Below are 25,140 nucleotides of genomic sequence, written 5' to 3'. Positions count from 1 at the left end.
ACTTATGAAAGTCTGAAATTCTGTTATGTGAGTTAGACATCTGAAGAACAGGTATACCAGCAAGAGGAAACAATGACAATAGCAGTACATTCTTGCTAACCACTACCTCTGTAGCTTGAACAGCTACTGGTTATTCCATACAAAATGCTCAGACAGGTCTTGAAACAGGTCTGCTTTCCCATTTACAGGTTCATGTTCAAATCATTGATCTAAAGGCATATATCCTCCTGCTTTCTCCTGCACCTAGATCTTAGTTTTTGCAAAGTGTTGTAGCTTCACCATGGCAGGTGGGAGCTTATGTTCATCCCTTCCTCGGAATGATGGAGCCAAGTAATTATGGCAGTCTTACAGGAAGTGGGACAGAAGAAAGATCAAGCCCTTCTGTGATGAAGAATTAAATGAACCTTTGTGGTGTATTTCCCAGGAAGCAGTTTTACGAAGTAGGCATAGAGAACTCTTTCTGTATTTCTTCAAAGCTCGTCATGGCTGTGTTGTTTTGTGTGGTGTTGAGTCCTGTTAGTATGTAGTTTATGCCAAAGCTGTGTTCAGGATGCACCTACTGCACTGATATTTTCAGAGGTAGGTGAATGACTCATTTATGCATCCTGACTGTGTGTAGAAATGGCAGAGGCACAGAAGAGAGAAGTCTGCTGAGATGGAAACCATATTCACAGGGTTCTAGCAGCAAGCACATGACTTCAGCTCTCCTCTTCATTTCCAGCTACCACTGCATTTATTTCATCTGTCCTCCTGATAGGTGAAAATTGCCCCAATGGCAAGTGAAAACTTGCAGACAGTTGATAGGAAGAGGAAAATATCCCTCAAACTTTTATTGAAATATTTTTGGTGTATCCTGCTGGCTGGACTGTAGATAGCTGGAAAAGTACCTGTGGAAACCTGGGCTTATTTAACTCACTGTCCTGTGGTTGTTTTGTTGTTGTTGTTGGTTTGTTTTGTTTGTTTGTTTGTTTGTTTAAGTGTACAGAAGCTGAATGAATTTCTCCTCAGTGATGAGATTGGAGATGACAGCTGGAGAGGTGGGGACAGCTCTGTGGCTTATGAATCCTGTAAGAAGCACACGGGACTTGTAAGTTCTCTTTCATGACACTGAATTTCAAAGCAGAGAACCCATACAGCCCAGGACAAGGCCAATGGCCTGGCTGATAGGGTTCAGTTTTTTTGGCTTCTTACCTGACGTTACTGTTGACCAGTTTTATAACTGTCCCAGGTGCAATTCCTGTGTTTACAAGGATTGTTCTGTACATTGACAGTACAATCCATGGTACATTGGGCATTTTTAGGTAGGGCAACTCCCTGCTCTGGGAAATTCAGGGCTGGAAGTGGAAAAAAACAACACTGAAGTTTGTGAAATAGGAATTCATTCCAAAATGCTGTTGCTGGAGTGCTAAAAATCTAGCGAATTTGGGTAAAATTCGAGGAATAGTTCTAGCCAAGACAACGACAACAAGGAAGATGATTTAGGAAAAGACATTTTTTCATTTCAAAATTTTTCTAAAGCTAGCTAATTCAACTGTTTCAAACTGATGGTATCATTTAAAATGTGACTAGAACTCGAAGAAAGCAACAGAAAGAATTAGCACAAAATAAGTTTTATTTTGAGCTGAACTAACCTTTCCAACCCAAAACAGCATTTTTTTTTCTGGCTTAACAATTATAATAAAGGAAATAAAACCAAAATTATTTCAGTGTTTATTTTGTTTCTTTTGTCTACCTACTATGCCTATTCAGCTCAATACAGTGCTGCTTACAAATACCCCAGGTAGTTCTAAACAAGCTAGTTCTACAATCACAATTATGCATTAGTGGAGGATTCTGCACAAGTTAATATAATATGCTTTTCACTGTTGCATCTATTTTGCTTCCAAGAACCAAGCTGGTAACTCTGCGTGTCTGTAAGTCACTCTGTGTGTCTGTTAGTGACTTTTACTGACACAGCTTTGTTTGGAGCTACCTCAGGTAGGGCAGATGCACCTAGTAGTTTGAGGAGGATGACAGAGCTGCAATTTGGGATGGTTACGCATGGGAGACCAACATCAAAAAGATCAATTCCAGTTCTTCACTTAAGGATGTTTAAAACATTGCAATATATACAACACAGTATAGTGTTTTATCACACATATTGAAAAGCACTCTTTTCTTCTTGTGACAAAGAATGGTGAGAGGAAAGGGAATGGACTTTCTTTTTTCTACGGAACCAAATGCTTTCCTTTCTTGAGAATTCCAACTTTTCTCTTCTCTTCACCTCACTATTTAGCACACCAAGGCCATCAACAGGAGGCAGCCCTTGAGGTATCAGCTTGAAAGCTATGAACAACCATCAAGGAGGCAAACACGTCCTGTGGAAACAGATGACATCGCAATCAAGGTGGTTAAAAAAATCAACACATACTGTCCTCCTGCTAAGTACTACAATACTAGAAAGCACCTAATTGCTGTTCCTCTTCCAAAGGCAAATTGTCCATTGCAAGAACAAGAAAAAATAAAAATAAAAATATAAGCACTTTATCCAAAAATAAAATGTGAAGAATTGTCTTCAGACCACCTATTTACAGTGTTTCCCTGTCTTTTCAGGAAACAAGAGGCATCATGAGTCTAAAGGAACAAAAGCTAGATAATCTGATTTTCAGAAATTAATACAGATTTTTTAGAGTTTCCCTTCATGCACTTCTTTTTCACTCTTAGAACCAGGATCAAAATTTTGTGTCATTTTTTGTCGTTTATTCTGCCACATTATTTTAAGTTATTTTGGACAACTTTTCACCACAAATGTCCTTGTTCTCTTTGCAAATAATGTTTCATGGATCTGTTAACTCCAAAGGAGGTATGCACATAAAGGCCAGGTTCTACTGGGGAATATTTTTCTTATGTCCAGCATGAACCTTGAGGATATTTAATGTGTACTTTGGGAATCCATTCACAATAGGCCATATATCACAATATGCAGAATTACTCATTCCTTGATGAGCTATGGTATTTAGAATGTCACCTGTGAGATCTTGTGATCATTATATTCAGTGTTTAATCTTTTACTTGACAGAATGAAAGTGTTCGGTACAGCTCAAGATCACAACTTTATTGCCTTTCATGCTGTGTATATATTTGTGTACGTAACCTTTCTTATTCCCAAACATTTCTGAGTTTGACAATCTTTTCTAACCTAACTTGCATTTTTATGTGTCTGTGTGAGAATACCTCATCATTCCTCATAGGTTTTTTTAGTAACATATTTTAAATACAAACTAGACATTCTAGATTTTGCTCCTCATGTTTCTGTATCTGACATGATAGTTGTTTTGTAGGTGACCAATGGATACTTTTCATGGGGAAGCGGTTTAGCTACGTTGTCCAATATAAACATCAGAATCCCAACAGGTATGATAAATGCACATCTTAAAAATGAAATACGTAATATCAGATTGCTAATAATTCCATTTCTTGATGTTGTGAAAGGCTCAAAAATACACATTTAGTTTTTTAAAAGAAAAAATTAAGATTAAAAATATACACAAAGTTATGAATTATATTGGGCATGGAACTTTGTCATCAATATAAAGTACTATATATACACAGAAAAAAAAATGTAGTTTTTATACACCTGTATTGTTTATATTACTTTTATAGTTACAGGAACAACATCAACACTAAGAATAAATGTAAAAAGGATGGTTGCAGAAAAATACATTTTTTTATTTTTAATAGGAAAAAAAAAAAAGAGAGAACTCCAGACTTCTTCAAACCACAGGTCCATCTAGTCCAGGATTTTGTTTAAGCAGTGGCCACCAGTTGGTGCACAGGGACACAGCAGTCATATATTGTACTTCTCCTCTCATTCTTCAATGTTACAGTCTCCCAGTACACAGCTGTTTTCATCTCAGTGCATTCTTTGACCTTCATGCAGTTTGTCTTTTGAGGAATCCTGAATGAATTTCTTTTTCAAGTAGTTTTCTGGTCTGCCTCCTCTACATTTCTTGCATCCACAGCATCTTTTGGCTAGGACATGCACAGGTTTACAGAACATTGATTTGTTTTGGAAAACCTATGTAGCAAGTGCAAAAGCTATTTTTTACTTTGATAATAGTGAATGCTATAAAATTCCTAATGCTGGTCTGGTGGTATTTCATGTTATTAAATAAGATTTTATATATATGCATATATATGAATATATATATATTATATCCTACTGTTTACTTTCAAAATAGTTTGTTCCTTTAAGCTGACACATGTTGGATGTCACATAGCTGGTTAGTAATCCTAGAGTACTTTATTCTATATAATCTTTTTCACAGTAGCATTAGGTGTCCTATACATGAATGAACATCCCTTTGTGCTGGTCCAGTCCCACATGTAACACCAGGAGCAGGTCTTTGCTCTAAGGAGTTTACAATCCAAGGCCACAGGTTCACAAGTTTGGTCAGCCATTCTAAGAGCTTACATACTTTGGAAGGAATGAGTCCGTTAACACATTATCTGGCAAGAAGCTCACTTGGCAAAAGCAACAAATAACACACTTTGTGATTTCAATAAGTTTGTGGCAAGATCTAACACCATTACCACCATAGGGTGGGACTGCAGATGGAAGAGGGGGGGGAGGAGGAGGCAGGAGGAAGAGTACAGCAAAGGAGAAAAGAGTAAAATGGATCTTCTTTCAGATGCAAACACTTCTGTGATTGGCCCAAATTTTCATGGAATCATGGACTGAATAATTACTGCCCAGCCAAATTATCATTTGACCCTAAATAATTTTCACAAAATAATACATTCTCATACAATGTATGATAATGTATGTCAAAGCAATATTCTTGTGCTTATGGGACTTGGTGTGTACTTGTACTATCCATTAAAGTGTATTTCCATAGTTGAACAGATGCAATGCTATCTAATTACATAACATATACTAACAAATTTAACGAACTATCTCAAGTGCTGTAGAATGGGATCTAGTTGGGCCTCATGGACTTGAGTAGTTTTTTTGTTTGTTTGTTTGTTTGCTTTTTAATGTGTTTTTTGTTATTATCATAGGTCAGATGACAATGATTGTGGGTCAAGTTGGCTGTGGCAAGTCATCACTTCTCCTTGCTATACTGGGAGAGATGCAGACACTGGAGGGAAAAGTTCACTGGAGCAAGTATGTATCATATAGCTATTAATTGTTTTCATTCAGGAAGGAGGTAGCTGGATTTTTTTGTGAGAAATGTAAACTTCATGTCTCATACTGCTTCTTAAATAATTACCCATGTGCATCACCCAGATCCTCTTTGAAAAGCATCAACTGAAAGCTTATGAGGGATTTTCATTTCTGTTTTTTTCACAGTTCATAGCAGGCAGAGCAGAGTGCCTCAGGAAGGGAAATGGGCCAGTATGGTGATTAATATCTAATATATTAGCACTAAGAAATTACTGGAATAGAAAGAATAGAATATACTCTTCCTATTATCAAATATCCTTCCGTGGTGGGAATCAGCTCTGGGTTTACAGTACTCATTATATTAGAAGAAAATCTTACAGCAAATAACATGTATTTCCCTGTCGTGGTAAGAACAATGAGGTTCAATTTATATCTGTTGTGTTTCATCAGAGACATTTGTCGTCTAGTAACACTGTGCATAGCATTTGCAACTCAGGTTGTGCAAATAACAAGATTCTTCAAGAAGCATTGAACGGATGGGATAGCTAACCAATGTAAAAGGAAAAACAATGCTGATTCCTACCCAGACTGTTAAATCAGCATTATTATGCTGCAACTGTTCACAAGTGAAGGCATGACAGGCTGGAGCTTCTTCACTTGAGAAGTGGTACATGTGGAGTACCAGCATATGGGAAAGGCTGTCTTCGCCACTCAGTGATGTTGCTGCTAGCAGAAGAAAAAATAAATAAATAAAGCTTTAATAATAACATGAGAGAAATGTTTTCCCCCTTCCCTGCTATCTGCCCAAGCTTCACCTGTGAAAGTCATATTCTTCCCCCTATGTCTACAGAAAGCAGACTGAGGATGCCAAATACTGAAGAGTGAGTACTCTGAAGAAGCTGTTATTGGGGAGGGGATTGCGGATGGGGTCAGACCTCTGGATCTACATGGATTCAGATCCAATGAATGAAAACTTCCTATGGAAACTAAGTGGGACACTAACCTTTATTCCAGCGTAGGCAGGACAGAGACTGTGGAAGGGGTGTGCTCTAACCCCAAGACTTGTTCTCTGGTTCTAAAGCTCGGTTCTGTTTCCTTAAATCTACCAATCCAAAATCTTCTTAAGTAGCTTTTTGAGGAGAAAGGCTGAATTTTGTCACAGATACCAATATTATTTTTGCCCTATCCATTGAATAGGAACCTGCTTTGTCATCTTTTTCTTACAGCAATGTTGCAAGCTGGATATTTTTGCTTTTCCTGTGTTAGTACGCATGGCATTTTTTTGTTCCCTAGCCATATTTCACTTTCTGCTATTCTAAACGTATGATCTCACTGGAGTAGTAGGTACAGTTGGAGCCAAGGCAAGACTAACTTTAGTGTAATCATATGCAAGATGAAGTTTTGATGGACAAATATGTGACTTGCCATGGTTAATTTTTTCAAGATATATAATGAAAATATTGAGGTCGCAATGAGGTGGATTCTATTCTGAAGTAGTTTAAGAAAAGATGAGCCAGAAGAGTATACATAAAAATTATTCTCACAAATGTTTTCAAAGATATATTTGAGAAAGACTCAAATCAAGTCCTAGAGAAGGATATGAAATCTTAGAAAGATTAGAGAAATAGAGAAATCTTTGAAAGATGCTACAGATTATGAAATATATTATGAAATAATGTTGAACTTTCACAGTGTTTAAGGGATTAGAACCATATTGTCTCTTTACCAGCAATCTGTACATAACCAAACAGGTAACTCAGGTTTTTGCAAGCATCTCAGGCCTTACTGAGTGACTGTTTTCATTGCAAGGTATAATTTGGTTCTTTGCTATAGCTGATGCAAACACGGTTATGTTTTGCTGATAATTTCAGAGTGCCTGACAGAGAGATAAGTACAGAAGGATACGTCAGATATTTAACTGAATGGATCCTATGCTTTACAAAATAGCAATAAAGGTCCTATTTACTTTCTTGAATCGCTTTCCATGTGATTCCATATGCATGACTAACATAGCTACTGATCCAGGGATGATACGCAGGTTAGGTGAATTCTCCAACAAATTCAGGGGTAACAACACAGTAAAGTAATGATGGATCAGACTTTAGCCATAGTTGTGATGGGATAATCCTGCAATACATCACTGTGAAAGCCCATCAAGGGGCTTGAATGCCCTGTTGCTGTTGTGGTTGGCTCTATTGAGAGCTGTATGTGCTATTGCCAGGGTTGTCATCATTTTGGTGTCTTAGGGAAAGCAAGAGCATAACAGATCTTGGCAAGAACAAATCTTATGGGCCAGGTCTCAGTTCTTCCCAGTTATATGAGACAAGCCTCGGGTGCATTGCAAACCTTTGCAAGGAACTGTGGTTTTGTTTTCGCAGTGAACAATCAGCTAGACAGATGTCTTAAACACTGAAAAATGAGTCTATCTAGATTCAGTGATTCAGCTGAGCCTGTTTCAGATCTGAGTTACCGTTAATTGTATACTGGGATGGATGTGGGGAATATGCAAAGATGTATATTTTCCTCATCCACATCAAGCCAAGGAGTCAGAACCATCTTCTCAGACAGACAAGCAGGGAAGAGTAGCTAAGTGGAAGGCCCTTCACTTGGTATACATCCATCGAACAGGTTTCTGTGCAAACAGGCTGCTGTGTACTAAGTGAGAAACAGGGGAAATTCAAGAGTTACTTGCATTAGGCTTTCTTCCTTTTTGTTTGGTTTGACCTAATTTCTGACCTCTTTCTAATCTCTCACTAGTGTCCATCTTTTGATTTCTTGTAAATTTCATCATAGAGAAGACTGTGAGCTTCTGCTGATAAAGGACCAACTCTGGTGAAGCAGTGTCTGTTCAAACTGAGCCTCGGTTTGTGGCTCTCTGACCCTTCTGAGATTACCAGCAGGGATTATTCACCTCTGATCTAACATGTTCTGCAGCAGTTGGTGCATGAAGAAAACACACTGATTGTGCACTTAAGGAAGCATTAATTATCAAAGTTCTTAGAGAGCTGATGCACAGCACAGAAAGCAGCATGTCTCAGTTCTAGCACTTGGGTAATATGCTCAATATGTGAGTCTGGCACTATGAGGGCTCTGCTATTAGAATTTTTCTGTCCTTTGCCAGATCTGGATCCTCTGCTTTTGAGTGCAGCTGCAGTTACTGGTATCTCAGCAGGCAAACAGACATTTCTGTTTCAGCAGCAAAAGACTTCATCTGGAGGATTTGTAGACTTGAGAAGGGAGGATTTTGGGGATTTTTGTTGGTGGTTGCTTTGTTGTTGTTTGTTTGTTTGTTTGTTAAGTGAGGCAAATAACACATTAATATAATTTTCCTAGTCCTTTCTAATGTCTGTTTCCATTTACCTGACATAAACTTACTTGTTAAGGTTTTGCAGTTTAGAGTGATGCATTGCTGTTCCTGGCAGCAAGCACCATTGCTGGTCTAGAACTCCTTTATATGGCATTCCATGGCCTTGGCACCGTTAATAAGTTAATTCATGGACAAAGAACACTGCAATATCATTACTGTCATTACTGACATTGTGTGTTCTACAAAGTGCATTTCATGGATATGGTCCTTAGAAGTGGAGGCTGACAAGAAAAGTCTAGGCATTACACAGTGCCATGCATAGCTTGATGCAGCCTCGCTGCTACAAACAGGTTCAAAATCTGTTCTGTTTAAACAGTAAAAGTGTGTCACCTGAACCTTGCGAAATCATATCTGCGAAGGTTATCTTTGCTCCAAAGAAACCTGACATTAGGGTAGTTACCAGCTTCCATAGGTCATTGGTGGAACAGTATAGAGAAGCTGACTTATTGATTGTCAATTTTTTATGTTCACAGGCAATGTTAATAATTTCATTTTAACAGGTTTTACAATGCAGTTTTCATTTTTAATTAATTTTCTAACAACATAGATTGCCTGTTTAGCCACTATGCACAATAGATACAAAACAGTTGTATTTAGAAAAGTTATACGCTTTTAATTGGTCCATGTTTATTTTCCCTTTAAGAGCAAAAAAAAAAAAACCCTAACCAGACAAAAAAAAAAAGCTGATATTGAGTTCTTAAAGTATATACTTAACTACAGTTTTCCTGTATATAAAACTTACGTAAAATGTTATTTTCTCTATTTCCTGCTTACTAAATGTCATTTACCATAACTTACAGTGTAAATGAGACTGAACCTTCTTTTGAAGCATCCAGAAGGTATTATTTCTGTTTTTAGTGTATCATAATACACTAATTTTTTCAGAATTTCCTCAAACTTCATCTTCATATCCTTCAGCCATCTCTGTGTTTCCTTACTATGTCAATAATTATTTACTGTAGAATTAACTGACAGATTGCTCTAAATCCAATGGATCCCAGTCTTTCCCAACCATTGTACCACTACCTCAGTCTGAGGACCAGCATCCCAGAAAGGCCCACGTCTTGCTTAAAAGAGGTTAAGTGCTCCCAGCTCCTATTTGACAACACTGGGAATTTAGTGTGTTCCGTAACTCGCAAGACAGGACCTCCAGATACAAGTCATCATCACGTGTACCCTCCTATGAGCTTGCATGTTTTCTGATCGGCACTAGGTTTCATGCTGTTGGTAACCCAGCTGCTTGCTGCATGATGGAGCAGGGCACACGGCGTGCAAACGGAGCGATCCAGCTCATGTCAGCCAGTGATTCCAGCCCTGGCTTCCATGAAGGAGCCTGCAGGTTTAAAAGATGGGCAAGCTAAACTAAAAAGGCACACCATAAATGACAAACAAGTAGTGGCACCAATAGCTGTGGTTGGGAGCCACACCGTTATTTGATACCTGACAGTCCTGAGGACATATTTCATACTAGTGGATATCAAACTGCTAAAACTGCTAAAATTTTGGGAGTGCTACTGACTGCTTCTAACCAGCTATTACTCATACCCTATCATCCTCTCTCTCAAAAATACTAGATACTTACATTCAAAGCTAATTTGAATGCTTGGTTTGAAACAATGCAATCAAAGAAATGGAAAGGGAAGATAAGTGTTCAGATTTACAAGCCATTAATAGTGCTTCCCACACATCTCAGGCATCTCAGAAAAAGGCCTGGCATTATATGAACATTTTTGCCACAATACACAGACAAAACATCCAGAAGTAAAGAATATTCTTACCCTTATTGTACATATTTAATGAGGTGTTTAGACACATTTAAAATTAAGCTTAATAAGTACTTGGGATACTGTAATGATTCCTTCCAAATCTGTATTGAATTGCCCTCTTCTCCCACGTCATGTCTGTTCACTGAACATCTAATAGACTTAAAGGAAAAAAAACTTTGCCTGAGAAAAAGATATTTCATGTGCACAGGCTGGTAAAATAATTTGAGGCTTCAGAAAGCAGCGAGACAAGTATAGTGATGACATTTGAACAGTGCCTTTTTACTACCTGTTTCAATGTTGGAGAAAAAAAAATAATTAAAAAAAACCCTCATTTTTGTGATAATTTAATCATTCTGAATATTTATAATCTACTTTTGGATTGAAATTACAGTTACTAAATTGAGGTAGGTACCAGTCATTTATAGTAGAATAGAGTACAACCTAGAATATAGATTGTGCCACCAGGGGAGAGAGTGCGTGCTGTTCTAACAAAAGCATCTCATTTAAAGTTCCTCCCTTCACTTTAGTAACAATTGCTCTGTCTATGTGTTTCTCTGCATTTTCTATGAATGAACATTTTTCCCCCTGATTCTCAGACATTTCATAATGCGGATGCGTTGCTTTTTACTAATGCTCTTTATTCATCTACAGTAGAAACAGATATTCAGTGGCTTACGCAGCTCAGAAGCCATGGCTGTTGAATGCAACAGTGGAGGAGAACATTATATTTGGGAGCCCATTTAATAAACAAAGGTAAATATCAAAACACTTGCAAAAAATAAAAATAATAAAAATAAAAATAAAAATAAAAATAAAAATAAAAATAAAAATAAAAATAAAAATAAAAATAAAAATAAAAATAAAAATAAAAATAATAATAATAATAATAATAATAATAATAAAATTGACTGCTTCCTTTAAGGGGTTTTGTCTTCTCCATCTGGCAGAAGCTTGCAGATTCTGAAAAATATCAATGCACATGAACCCTGGTGTGGATTTAGCTAACCTGACTTTAGCCATTTTAAAAGAAGGTTTTTGCTTTAAATTAGCCTTTTGAGGCTCTCTCTCTACCCTGAGTGCATGTCTAAAATTTATGTGAGGAATCACACAGCGGCAGCGGTTCTCCATGGAATACAATGGAAGCCATATGTCTATTTTTCAAGCAGCTAAAATCAGGTGAGATGAATCCCATCTATGGATGCTAGTGCCATATTTTTGTTCTGTTTAGTGGAGCTTGAGGTTGCCAGAGGACTATGGAAACAAAGATAGTAGGCAAGTTTCCACTGAGTTTATGTCCTAATCATGCTGTGATCAAGTTTCTGGAGCAGCCACTTTACAAAAACGATGAACATATGCAGATGGGGTGCCTCAAGGAAATAACCTTAATTCTTCCTATAGAAATACAGGAGAAGGGAGTGTGAAAGCTGAAGTGCATAGTTTCTGTTCTGCCTGTCCAGCACTTGCTTCTTACGTCTTTCCAAAAAGGCCAGCTAACAAATACAGTGGAAAAAATGACTTAAGTAAAATAAATTGCTGTTGTTTCAAAGGTCATACTCACTTTACTTTAAATTATAAAAAATACAACCCATTCCTCTCAGTGTGTGCTTTGATAAGATGTATGGTTCTATTCCCACTTAATAAAAGTTAACAAATATCTCAAAATTCAGATAAGCACCTACATTTCCAGGGACCAGGTTCTTCAGCTAGTGCATCAGCCTAAATTCATTCATATCAAAAGGGCAAAACTGAATTAACATCACTCAAATTTTCTGGTCCCAGTTGCTTATTAGCAGATCATCAGAGATGCCCCACAGACCTAGAAATCTCACAACACATTTCAAGTTTTTGCAAGAGGTTTCCTGACTCAGGATCAGAAGCACTGTAAGGATCCTTTGCCCTGAAATATCACACTGAAGTAAATGAAGAGGCACCTAAAAAGGGAAGAAGAATAACTCATTGAAAAATGCCTTCAAATACTCCAGAGTCCAGCAAAACTGCTCACTGACGGGGAAGAATGTACTAAGCAATTTAAGTAACAGAATCTTCAAAAAATAGTCTTGCCCATGAAAATCTCTGATAAATACATGATTTTTTACAATGTTTGCCTTACTTATTTTTGCAATTATCATTTGCGAAGCACCACAGGGCCATGATAACTTAGCTGTGAATTTGAGCTATATATTATTATTTTTTTTCATTAATAAAGCGTGTGGCTGGTTAAATAATTGCAATGAACATATTGGTTTTACAGATACAAAGCTGTTACGGATGCATGCTCTCTGCAGCCTGACATTGACTTACTACCATTTGGTGATCAGACAGAAATTGGAGAAAGGGTAAATAACCTCAAGGCTTTCATGTTTTCTTAGTCTATGTATTAAGAAGAGTCTTTCTGATGTCACTCATCTAATCTGCTTTGGGTTGCCAGCCTGGTAAATAATTGTAATTCACCAGGGTTTAGTGAAGTTATTTTGCATTAGCTGCTGCAGCGTTCTAGGCAGTCATAACAATGAATATGTGTTATGACACTAAACAATATTGTTATGTGATCTCTAATCTGGAGGGCACAAGACAGATACAAATCTAAATAATGTATTTTGTTTCAGCGATCAGAATTTGCCCCTATGCATACGTTGTTTCTTTGTATGCCATAGAATTACTACACTGGATGTTATGATACACAATGAAAAACAGAGATCCTCAAGGGATTAATTTTGTGCAAATTTCCTAAGAAAATTGGGAAAGATTCATACTGGAATTATTTCAGTGAGTTTGTTGTTCATTATGGGATAAAATTCTAACTGTAGCAATCAGTAAAAGGATAAATAGGGTTTAAAGTGTGGGGGGAAATGGCCCTTTTACAGTATGTTTATATAGCAGAGTGATGTTGCTGTAAGTGAGCATACAGAAGTTTATACTGTATATTTTGTCCTACAGGAAAATTGGGTTACTTGGCGCTGATCTTAAGCCAGGAGAGCTTTATTCCCAAGCTCTTGTCAAGCACATCTCCATTGCAGTCTGAATGTGTGTGAATGAGTTAGTTTAAAAAAGCTAATTCTGCTATCCCAATAATGAATATATGGCCGTATAAAGCTTAATTGAACATCCTTGGATAAATACTTGGGCAGATAGACAGGACTGAGGCCTGTACAGCTACAGCACAGATCAGAAGCTATCTGGTTTATTAAGACCTCAGGGATACGCATGAGTGACCCTCCATCCTTAACTGTAGGATGGACGTGCCTGGAGCAAGAATAACACTTCAATGGTTGAAAAGGAAAGAAAAAGAAAGAAAATAAATTAAAAAAAAAAAAAGTAATGTGCTCCTTTTAAACAGCTGCACCTTGCTTTTTGTTGTATTGACATGTTAAAAATTATTTTGAAAAAAAAATCCTTCTTCAACTGTACCTCAAAAGGGATTTTTTATCGCCAGTATTTTGCTTGCAGAATTTTATGCTAGTATTGGTTGCGTTTTTCAATCTATGAAGCCTACTGTGCTTAGAGAAGCTCTTCATAATTTATACTTATCCATGATTTGTTGCTGAATAATAATTTTTCTTTGTCTATTATGTAAGGATTATGCTTGTTTATCAACAGGATTAGCATTTTAACTAAGCAATTGATTTTTATTGGAACCTTGTATAACTGTAAAAATCATATTTCCCAAGATCTATCATAATGTTTATTCAAAGATGCATATTTCTGATCCATTATATTCATTAGGGGATTAATTTAAGTGGTGGCCAACGACAGAGAATCTGTGTAGCTCGAGCACTCTATCAGAACACCAACATTGTCTTCTTGGTAAGATTTTCTTTTTCATATGGAGCACGTAAAGTTAGTAATAAAACTGTCATTCCTTGTATATATGTTCAGAAAACTTTATATTATCTTTAGAGAACTATAGGGACTTGTATTCAACTACAAATCCAAGTTATGGAGTTAGGAAATAAAAAGCCACCAGAGGCAGTATCAAAACATACTGGGAGACTTAAGAAGGTGGGATCTACAGAGGTTAATGCTGAAGGAGATGAACAGATTGCCTTTTACTCACTCACAGTGGTACCTTGTATCAACATAATCCTGCTGAAATCAGCAAGACTTCAGGATAAGGAGAAGCACCATAATGCAATTAGTTCTGAGCAGTGAACAGACTGAGCATTCAACAGTCTCCTGTAGAACGCTGTGGATTCAGACAGACTTTTTCTTCTGTTGCTAATTTCAGGGTATGTCAGGAATTTCAGGAGTCTACTGTTCATGAAAGGGCTGTCTGAGACCCTTCAAAATTAACTGGGGACTTAACTCTGTTCTTAGAGAAGAAGTGTTTGTACAGCTGAGTGTTATCTTATTGCTAGCTGTACTTACTCCAAGTGAAGACCAAGCACACCTGCAGTTTAGTTTGGGTGAAATTAGTGTAGTTCCTGACTCTGCTTTATCTTAGCTGTACCAGTTTCACATCAAAGTTAGACCCAAGTTTGGCTCTGGATTCCAACATTTTCAATTTTGAATGTGAAATTTCAGATTTAGTGTTCCTGATCATGTTTTCTTCATACTGTCAGGTGGCACCAGCACTGCACACATCTAGACACAAAAAATTAAATGAGTCTATTGCTATGAATTGAAGAATAATGGATTCTAGGTCACTGCTTCATAGTGCACCCTTCTGACTAGGTCTTAGTCATTAGAGAGAGATGATTGGTAATGGGAGATGCTTTCTATTTAAAAAAAAAAAAAATAAAAATATATACTTTTTTAAACCTGTTCTTTTTACTTATTTATTTATTTTATTTATTTTATTTGATTGCAGGATGACCCATTCTCTGCTCTGGACATTCACTTAAGTGATCATTTAATGCAGGAAGGGATTTTGAAGTTTCTCCAAGAAGACAAGAGGACCCTTGTTCTGGTGACACATAAATTACAATACCTACCACATGCTGACTGGGTAAGAGAAGAGCTACTATGCTGCAGATTTGCTAATGATGAGCATACATTTGAAGTTAACACTCTAATGGTTGACAAATTCACTATTGCTTTCTGTAATAGAGTGATTAATTCTATATATCATGTGGCTAGCTACAACATTACATAACATGGATTTTATAATAGAAGAAAACATTTTATTTTTATATTATTTGTGTAGGATTTTTGATGGAATGCCACTAAAGAATTGTGACTTAATTACAATTATGACTATAACTTATGGCTTGTCCATGTTTTTTACAAGTACAGATGAGTTTGGCTTACAGAAGTTTCAGTTTATGAGCTGTGCTAACAAAATTAAGAAATTATTTCTTAAATATTGAATACAGTGAACACAGAAATTTATATGAATGTAATCTCACCAATTCTAGGATGTCTTGTAGGATCCAGGTCAGTGATTATACTACATATATTGCTGAGTAGACCTATTGGATGCTTTCTCCCCTAGATCATAGCAATGAAGGATGGAATGGTACTTCGGGAAGGGACACTAAAGGATATACAAAACAAGGATGTTGAGCTGTATGAACACTGGAAAACTTTGATGAATCGCCAAGATCAAGAATTGGAAAAGGTAAATAGGAGCATGTAGGCAAGGATGTCAAGGAAATATTTTTCAGTTAATTTCTAAAAAATCAAAGCGTGTCATGAAACATGTTTTAAACTAGACACTAAGGAATAACACATCAACAGTTGGAGATTTAAGGTCTAGAAGAGATTGTCTGAGCAGTCCATTTTAGGTGGTTTTTAAGGACACATCAAGCAAACATCCTTTTGGAATGATGTGCACAATTGATCCATTCCTGGGGCAAGGGGTCTACGAAGGGACTTCCTAAAATCTCTCTTAGCCTTATGTTCTGTTATTGCCATAAGGATTTAGGATTCTTTAAGAGCTGTTTTCAAAGTTTTTATCATTCTAGAAGAGAGGGAGGGAAAGAATACAAGGAAAAAAAGCAGAAGAAAGTGGACAAAGCAGGATTTTCTGAAAGAAAAGTCCTAAAATACTGTGCTTTTGCATTCTGTGGCCTCACTGATCCAAATAAAGTCTCTTTGAGGTTAATATTGGTGCCAACACAGTAGCAGACAACTGAGCTCTTAAATTAATGAAAGATTTCTTATCACAGGATATGGAAGCTGACCAGACTACTCTGGAGAGAAAAACTCTTAGAAGAGCCATGTACCCAAGAGAATCCAAATCACAACTGGAAGATGAAGATGAAGGTATGTTTTATCATTTCATTTTTTTTATTCTATTGCTATCATTGCCTTTTCACTTGAATATCCAAAGCTGACAGTTAGCAGTGAAGTATGAAGATGTTGAGGGTAGGCTGGATACTGGCAGCTGGCAACAAGACCCATCAGGAACATCCCTGGGACGACAGACTAGGCCTAAAGGGATTAGTCAGTCCTGAGAAGCAATTTAGTGATGCCAGGGAAGAGAAAATGTGAAGTGCAGGCTTCCTCTTACAGGGAGCACTAATCACAGAGATTCTGGTGGTGCTGTTTGCTGTAATGATAGTAGAATACAGAGTAGCTATTTGCAGGCTCTTTATTAACACCTTGTGTTTCATCTGGCAACACTCATGGTGGATTGCTATTTAGGACATAGATCTGTTGGGCCTGGATTACTGCATTTTGAAGAGATTCCCAATCACTGTACAATAGGCAGAGCTAGACATCAAAGTCCTTGAGATGGAAATGCTACACTGTCTTCATATTTATTTGGTGAAAGTGGGCAGAACAGCTCTTACTATGTGCAGTCATCACTACATTTTATCAGTTAATTTCTTGGAGGAGTTTAAATTGGGGTCACTCCCAAGCTCCTCCTTTTGGTCTGTGCAGGAAAGCCTTGCCAACAACCTAATCACAGAAATTGGAAGCCATTATTTCTTTGTGGGGTAAGATAGAAAATACCAAAAAAAAAGATGTGTCCATATAGTCCACAGAATGCTTACAAAAAAGCAGTCATCGTTAGGATTATAAAATATATATCAATATCTTCAGGGCTGAAATGTAACCTGAGAATGCATTCCAGGTCATCCACACTTCCTATGTTACCTGGGAATGTACACGTCTCTGTGTCCAAAAAAAGTATATAATTTTCAAAAGTGTGTAATATTAACTTTAAAGAAAATGCTTCTTACTAATTCATTTTTAATGTTCAAAAACAGAAATAGGTTGCATACACTGTCAGTTTAGAGCTGTCAAGCAAGAGCAGGTCATCGTTTTTTTTTTCCCCAAGTGTAGCCTGCAAAGCTATCAGACGTATATTCTTTTTACTTGGTGGAAAAATATTTTAATGTAATATTTATGCATATATGAAATATATATTTGCCATAGAAAAGTCTGCCACCAATTGTATTTCAGTATGATGTGCAAATTATCATATAGTCAATGGTAGGCCTAGAAGAAACACTAATCCAACATATACGTTCTTTTAAATAGACAAAACTTTAGTACCTCTAAATAAAGTGAGAGTAAAATTCACTTGTACAACAGATGACAGAGCCTCTGAATGGAAAGCTTAGGAGAGCATTTTGTAATCTTGAACATAACCCAAAATGCTCTGCTGACAGTACAAGAAAAACAGCTGAACACATTGGGAAAAGGCCTAGTCTCTACTATAAATACAGTCAGTACTGAAGACTTGACACTGACAGACTACAGAGTTGCTCAAAGAACACAGGGGAAGTCTTATGAAAATATGTCTGAAGTGTTTTCTGTTTTCAAATGATGAGTTGTATTTTGTCATTAAAACGTAAGGTTCAAAACAAAAGTCAACCACATACAGTAAAGCCAGGTATAATTCTTAGGACTGCATCCAAGCTAACTTGATTAAATGTCTGAATCACAGAGGAAGAAGAGGAAGAAGATGAAGATGATAATATGTCAACTGTCTTGAGGCTCAGGACAAAGATGCCATGGAGAACCTGCTGGAGATATCTAACTTCTGGAGGATTTTTCTTGCTCTTTCTGATGATTTTCTCAAAGTTGTTGAAACACTCAGTTATAGTAGCCATAGATTATTGGCTTGCTACATGGACATCCATGGACAATGAAAATGAACTCAGGAATGCTGCTGATGCTAAGAGCACAAAGAAGGTGGGCCATACCTTGGAACCTGACAGAAAAGAAAAAAATAAATAATTAATAATAAAAAAAAAAGAGAGAAAATGTTTGCTGTTCATTTCAAAGCCAGCTAGACTGGAAAGTCAGATAGATGTAGTAAAATCAATCATGAGGTAGGATGGATGAGAAATTTATGCTAAAAATATAAGGCAATTCAAACTTTATCAGTCTTTTCAAACATGTAAAACTGAAGCAGAAGCATGTTAAGGGTAGAAAAATGGTTGAAAAATGAGGAATCTCATACCAAACTTTTCCAGCTGGATTTTTTAACACCTAAGTCAATGACCCCATTTCCCTAAGTAGTGGCTATCCAGTTATGTCCTGTCAGGAAAGAAAAGAAAAAAAAGAAAAACAAACAAACAAAAAGTCTTCAAATCTTCAAATGTACTGCTTAAATAGGATCTGGTTATTGTTCTAAATGTAACTAATATACAAATATCAGAATCCACTTAGCAAACTTTCAGAAGGCTTAAGTGTGTTACAGCCCTGGCAGGTTAGTGTAGGATTTGCTCTAAGAATTTTTGTGGTGCTTGAACTTAATAATGTGGAAGTTTCCAACATCTCTATAGTGCCTTAATTATTCAGAGATTCTAGTATGTTTGTCTGAATTCCCTGGCTAACAATTTGCATACATTCATGTTTACCAAGAACTATCTTCATAGTTCTATCACTTCAACATCTTGAAGTATATTTATCAGTAGCTTGAGTAATCTTGGAGCAGTCAGATTTTCTAATTATATTAACTTCATGAATTTCAGTTCCATGACAACTCTTTTATTTTCAAAAAAAAAAATATCTAAAATGTAATATAATTATGTAGTATCTGCAATGTGACATACCAGCTGTTTCTACCTGGTACTAGTACCTTGGGAACTTCACAGCAGACAAAATAAATGTGTGGCTACTTCTAGGACTGATATATTTGTTGTTTTATTAGACTTATCATGTAGCTGTCTTCAGCATCCTCTCTGGAGCAGGAATCGTCCTGTGCCTCATCACATCTCTCACTGTGGAGTGGATGGGTCTTACAGCAGCCAAGAACCTACATCATAATCTCCTCAATAAGATCATCCTTGGACCAATCAGGTACAGGAAAAATAATGTTCCTTCTGGAGAACTACACAGTCAAAATCTGCCCTCTTTGTAGCTGGAAGGGTACTCCTGTGAAAAACTCTTGTAATGGCCCTGTTTCCTTCAAGACTTCAAAAAGTGAAAATAAGCAGTGAAGCAATGGGGGAAAAAATTCAATGTCAGCACATGTCAAATTTTGACCCCTTTTTTATCTGGCTGAAAGGTAGGTGTGTCAGATAGCTGCATGCAAGCTTCAAGGCTTGGATATCAAGGAAGGCTTTGAGTGTAGGCCTGGCTTCACAGTACCCAGAGCCAGCCCTGGGGTCAAATGACTTGGACACTAGGCTTCTTCTAATGCCTGTGGGGATAGATTCTGTACATGCCAAGCATGGTCTCCTGTAGGCAATGGGCTGGCCAGAAGGGTCATATGCATTCCTGCATAATGAATACAGTTATCACAGTTCTTTCACTAAACAACGAAGTCCTGGTGCCTGGACCTGTGCAGGAGGTCAAATAGCAATCAGGGAGAGGATTTGGTCCTTAGAATGGAATGTAAGCCTGGAGGGAGTGTAGATGAAAGAGCAAAAGGTAAAATGATTTGGGGGCTTTTGCAAGAGGTGATTTAGCAGCTAGATGGGAAAAACGCCAAAAGAAGCATTTGAATAGTCAGAATGCAGACATGATGGGCTGGTGTGATATTTATGTTTATTGCTTAGTTTTACAAAATAGCTGGACACAGCCTTGTGTTCTATCTGACTGGGATTTTTATCCAAAACTGGAATTCCATTTCAAATAACTTTTTGCTTTTAATTTTTTCAACAGGTTCTTTGATATGACTCCACTGGGGCTAATTCTAAATCGCTTCTCTGCTGATACCAATATCATTGATCAGGTATACATATCAATATATTCTGTTTTATTATATCTTGGCTTTGTAAATTTTCACTTAGCTGCTGAATAAGGTGATGCATTGAAGTATTCACTGCAGAAGGGCATAGCAAAAAGAGGCTCTGGAAAGGATAATAGACAAATTCAAAATATAAATTAGTCATACATTTGTAGTAACGAGGGCATGAAACTATCAGATTAAATGCGATATGAGACGGCAGCTCTTAGTTTCTTCATATACAGATTAGTAACTTCTGTTGGAAAATCTGGATTAGCAAAACACAAGATTTTGGATTCAAATCAGGAAAACAGACTTTAGAATATAATAACTTTTACTATATGGGAATACATGTGAGATAAATAGGCGCTCCATCCTGGCTGTAGCACATATGAATTTAGATCATTCGTGGAGAGGAAGGGATACTTTTACTATGTCTGTGAACCAAAAGGTTTGGATGACCAATAATCCTGAATATAAGGATGATGGGAACATGGAAGGAAAATTAAGAGGTTCTGAGAAAGAGAGTGCTGTTTCTCTAAATATTTAGTATATCGAGAACAATATTCTCTTTCTTCCCTCTTATATAAGTGAGGTGGAAATGGTCCCTACTTCATCTACTTTGGAACACTGACCTCTAGAATAAGAACTACTAGGTTGTTTTTTTAACCTCTGCACATTAGGGCAGTGGAACCACAGAAACATGCAGGCTCCCAGTGTAGGGGGGTATCAATGAGTGTACAGTAGTATCATTCCACTTTCCCTAGGGTCCTCTACAGGAAAAGGCATGTAGTGGTGCTATCAGTTAATTTTGTCTTATATATGTTTTTCTGTTTGCTTTAGCACATTCCCCCTACCCTGGAGTCTCTTACCCGGTCCACCTTACTCTGCCTGTCAGCCATTGGGATGATCTCATACGCCACTCCGTGGTTCCTTGTCGCCCTCGTGCCCCTTGGCATAGCATTTTACTTCATCCAGAAATACTTCAGAGTTGCTTCCAAGTATGCATTCAAAATTTGCCCTGAAAATTTCTTTTTAAAAGTTGGTATGTAAGGGCTGTATTGAAATGTGAGATTATTGAACTAGTATAAGGGGAAAATTGCCGTAGTGACCATGCCATCCTGTATACAGTCCTGAGGTATGAGTTTGAGCCATGCGTTAGAGGATGTTTCCAGCTGATCTGACTACAAATAAGGTATTTTGGGAAGTAACATTAGTTGCTGAAGTCTTGTACACTATTGGCTGTCAAGACTGATTAGCGTGAGTTTTGGTAAGTCACCTGAGCCAGCTCACATCTGGTCAAAGCTCCTCTTTGATCTTTTGAGGGTTAGTAGAGAATTGAAAATAACTTCTTGGATTAATGCCAGTCATGACTTTTTCTTCATATTGTGAAAAAATCCACAGAAAGCTATTTCCACTGTACAGCAACATCTTATATTCAGAATGGTTTGGCTGGTTTTAAAGAGAGCATTTTTTTCAGTAGAAAACTGCCATGATTTCTCAGAGTTATGTTTTTAGTACTAATTATATAATTTAGTAGCACATCTAAGCAAGTCATTCTAAGTTTTTTCTTATGTTTACTCAGTCATGCTTCTTTTTTCTTTTATTTTTGTAATCAGACAGATGTCTGACTCGTTTTATTCCACTTCCTGATATTTAAAAATGCCCATCAAGGTACCTGCTGGTGGAACACACATAGAGGCCAAAATAACCTTCTAGTCAGCAACAGTTCACTTCAGGTCCTGTCTCTGTAGTAGGCACATTGCAAAGCATTAACTTCTGGTTTTTAGCATCCATCTAAGAGGAATGGTGCTTTTCAATCGAGTGCTCCAGTACAGTTAATTTCATGGATAATTCTCTTATTTAGGTAGCCTGAGAAAGAATTATGCCAGTTATTCCCCTTAAATCAATGCAGCAAGTGGGGCACAGAGCAAAGTGTCAGTAATTTATCTTCACTGTAGCCGATTTTCTTCAGCTATCCTCAGAATTTCCAATGAAATTTTTTCATAAGAAAACTTCATAAAGTCAGAATTGGCAAAACAAAAACTGTTTAATTCTAAAATAACTGCTTACATTTTCTAAGATTTTGCAAAAACCTTGTTATTTCCACACTGTGTTTCCAAACTGAATCTGTGCGTGACAGTCCAGCAGGTCTCAAGGTGGCTAGGGAACCAAGGGACCTGGTTTTCATTCATAAATTCATAATGATCTTCTGTGTCACCCTGTTGTGCTACACACAGCAGTGCACATCATTTAAACTTCTTAAAATACACAAGAATAAACAAAACCTGATGTATTAGACCCCAGTGAAATACTATGGTTTCTCTCTGTGATTTTATATGTGAGAGAAAAGTCTCCATCCATCTCCAAACCTGTTTTTCCCATGTGCTGAACTGATAGCCGTACCACACAAGCCAGCAAGAGATTGGTCACCCCTGTAGGTCAGCACACACACACATGTACCCATTGGTTTTGCAGTCACTGATATTCTGCAAGTCCATAACTACCTCATTCATTTTATTTCTTTACAGTTTTCTGGGAAAATATGCATCAGCAAGTGCTTTATTTTTTTTAACTTATTTAAATTATTTTAAATCACTTGTGAGGCACACAGGATTGAGTTGTGTTCTTCCACTTCATGATAGAAATGAATACATATAATAGTTATTTGTAGAAAAAATATTCTTGGGAAATGTATGATGAAGGAATAGCTTGAGCCAGTATTTATAAAGTATTTGCATGGTGTACTTTCCAGCCATATAAGCTTCAATAATTTTTAGAAATGCAAATATTTACAGTATTTCTTGCAGCACTTTGACTCTTTATTGCATTTTCCATTACATCTCTCAAAAACTTCTGTGTATTTTCCATCATAAATTTGAAATAGAGCATATTTATCATCAAAACATAAGCAGCAAATTCAGTTCTGTATACTGTAACATTCAGCATTATGGAGCAGCTCTTTCTGCTGGCCTATCTAATGCAGTGTGCAAACAGAGTAGTATTTTAATAAGGAGTTTAAATATCTAATGCTCTGGCCTCTGTTCTGTTTATACTTGTACAGCTGCCTGGTATGCCAATGGCAGAGTGTGACAGAAAGATGTATTTGTCTCCGTGCCTTGGAAAACATTCCTGTTTCAGGAGACTGGAACTTTTAGACTTAAATATCATTGCTCCATACAGTTTTTGAAAATAAGAAAATTTCTCATTCATATTATTGCTCTATCAGTGGTATCTCTATTTCAACCGGTGGGCAAATATTAACACTACAAACAGGTGGTCTGCTATACTCTGCCATATTTTGAGTTCAGCATGCTGTTGTACTTACAGACACTGAAAATGAGGAAAGGTTTTTATGCAAAGGCATCATCTTTGTCAGGCCAGCTGAAACGCACTAAAATAGACAAATTTACAGATACACAAGCTTTATTTTATAACTGATGTAAGAGCCACAAATAACATGCATTGAAGTTTCAAATTAACTGCTCTGAGCTGATTGTATTAATTATATTAATAAATTAGAATGTTTAAGAGTAAAAGGTGATTAACGATGGCTAAAATTGACAGCAGGGTTTTAGCCAGGAGAGAGGTGATGATATCTTCACTGTGGGACCAAGAGAAGCTTGACTGTTACCAAAAACTGGCAGGGTGGAGGTGGCTGCGATGTGATTGTAGTCTTCTATGACAAAAGTGAAGTGTGAGATTTCTGTGCCAGTTTCTTTCTACACTATAGAAATTGTATTTTGCATGATCCTGAAAAGAATATGTTCAATACATAAAATACTGATTGTTGTCCATTAGGCAGTAACATTTCTAAAGGAAAAGATGTAATAGCTTCCTGCTGTTTGTTTTCTCTGCTCCAGGGACCTCCAGGAACTTGACGACAGCACCCAGCTACCTTTACTCTGTCACTTCTCTGAAACAGCTGAAGGCCTTACCACCATCAGAGCATTCAGGTCTGTAAAACCAATGATTAGAGGGAGGCTTGGTTCTGGTCAGGCCCATGTAGCTTTCTTGGAGCATGTCAAATTACTTGATTTGGTGGACTTTAATTAAGCTATCTCATAAAAGGGAAGTGGTTTTTGTTTTCATGTTGCTTTTCCATACCTTTAAACTCTTGTGCATGTTTTCAGTAACACGCTAAACATGTATATTGGTTTTCCTCTGAATTAAAGATGGTGACAGTTTTAGGATATGCTTTTTAAACTTTCAAGATGTTTAGTTTAACTGTGCCTTACTTGGACAGCACAGAGCTCGCCTTTGAGGGCAGGCATGGGAATCACTCCTTCAAAATCCCTGTGCTACAGCCTACAAGCTGTGTTATCCAAGTGCCTCTGAATCATTTCTTTATTTAGCCAATACATCAGTCAGGGATGCATCACTGCTGTACTCTCTAACTGGGAGAGTAAATAAGCAACTAGAGATACTTTCCAAGAAAACTACAACAGAACAGAATCTGATCTTGATATTCTACAATGTAGCCTTGTCAACCAAAACAAAAAATTATATTCCAAGTGAGAATTTTTTCACTTTTCCATGCATGTTTTTCTTTTCTACATGAAATATAGGCCAAATTCTCATATTTTCACTGCATTACAGCTAGCATGCATAACTCTGTCAAAGTGCAAGCTTGATGTTGTCCCCAAGTATAACTTGCACTCATTCTACACACAGTAGAATTTCAAACCAGAGCAGATCACCCTGTACTACTATTTATATATGTATTTGATCTGGTTCAGCTCAGCAGGAGACTTCTGATATTTTTCCCAGCTCTACTGGCATTGGCCCATTT

General features: G+C 37.1%; 1 protein-coding gene across 15 annotated transcripts in view; it reads left to right on the top strand.

Annotated features, from left to right (window-relative positions):
* The window catches only part of ABCC9 (ATP binding cassette subfamily C member 9), a 79,135-nt gene that overhangs the window by 32,857 nt on the left and 21,138 nt on the right, over positions 1–25,140 (top strand). For 11 of the 15 annotated variants that reach the window (XM_048053878.2, XM_067000665.1, XM_067000649.1 and 8 more), the window contains 16 exons: positions 979–1,087; positions 2,276–2,386; positions 3,321–3,393; positions 5,041–5,146; positions 9,314–9,352; positions 10,931–11,032; positions 12,531–12,615; positions 14,003–14,083; positions 15,087–15,224; positions 15,711–15,836; positions 16,387–16,483; positions 18,117–18,364; positions 19,329–19,477; positions 20,285–20,354; positions 21,192–21,349; positions 24,212–24,304. In XM_048053878.2, the coding sequence (XP_047909835.1) occupies positions 979–1,087; positions 2,276–2,386; positions 3,321–3,393; positions 5,041–5,146; positions 9,314–9,352; positions 10,931–11,032; positions 12,531–12,615; positions 14,003–14,083; positions 15,087–15,224; positions 15,711–15,836; positions 16,387–16,483; positions 18,117–18,364; positions 19,329–19,477; positions 20,285–20,354; positions 21,192–21,349; positions 24,212–24,304 (1,785 nt within the window). The remainder of the gene's footprint in view (positions 1–978; positions 1,088–2,275; positions 2,387–3,320; positions 3,394–5,040; positions 5,147–9,313; positions 9,353–10,930; positions 11,033–12,530; positions 12,616–14,002; positions 14,084–15,086; positions 15,225–15,710; positions 15,837–16,386; positions 16,484–18,116; positions 18,365–19,328; positions 19,478–20,284; positions 20,355–21,191; positions 21,350–24,211; positions 24,305–25,140) is intronic. The other 4 variants (XM_048053883.2, XM_048053887.2, XM_048053881.2 and 1 more) reach the window with 3 other exon arrangements.

Source organism: Anser cygnoides, chromosome 1 (assembly GCF_040182565.1).
Source record: "Anser cygnoides isolate HZ-2024a breed goose chromosome 1, Taihu_goose_T2T_genome, whole genome shotgun sequence".
NCBI classification, from domain to species: domain Eukaryota; kingdom Metazoa; phylum Chordata; class Aves; order Anseriformes; family Anatidae; genus Anser; species Anser cygnoides.
Note: the sequence above shows the minus strand (reverse complement) of the source record. Positions and strands in the feature narration are given on the sequence as shown.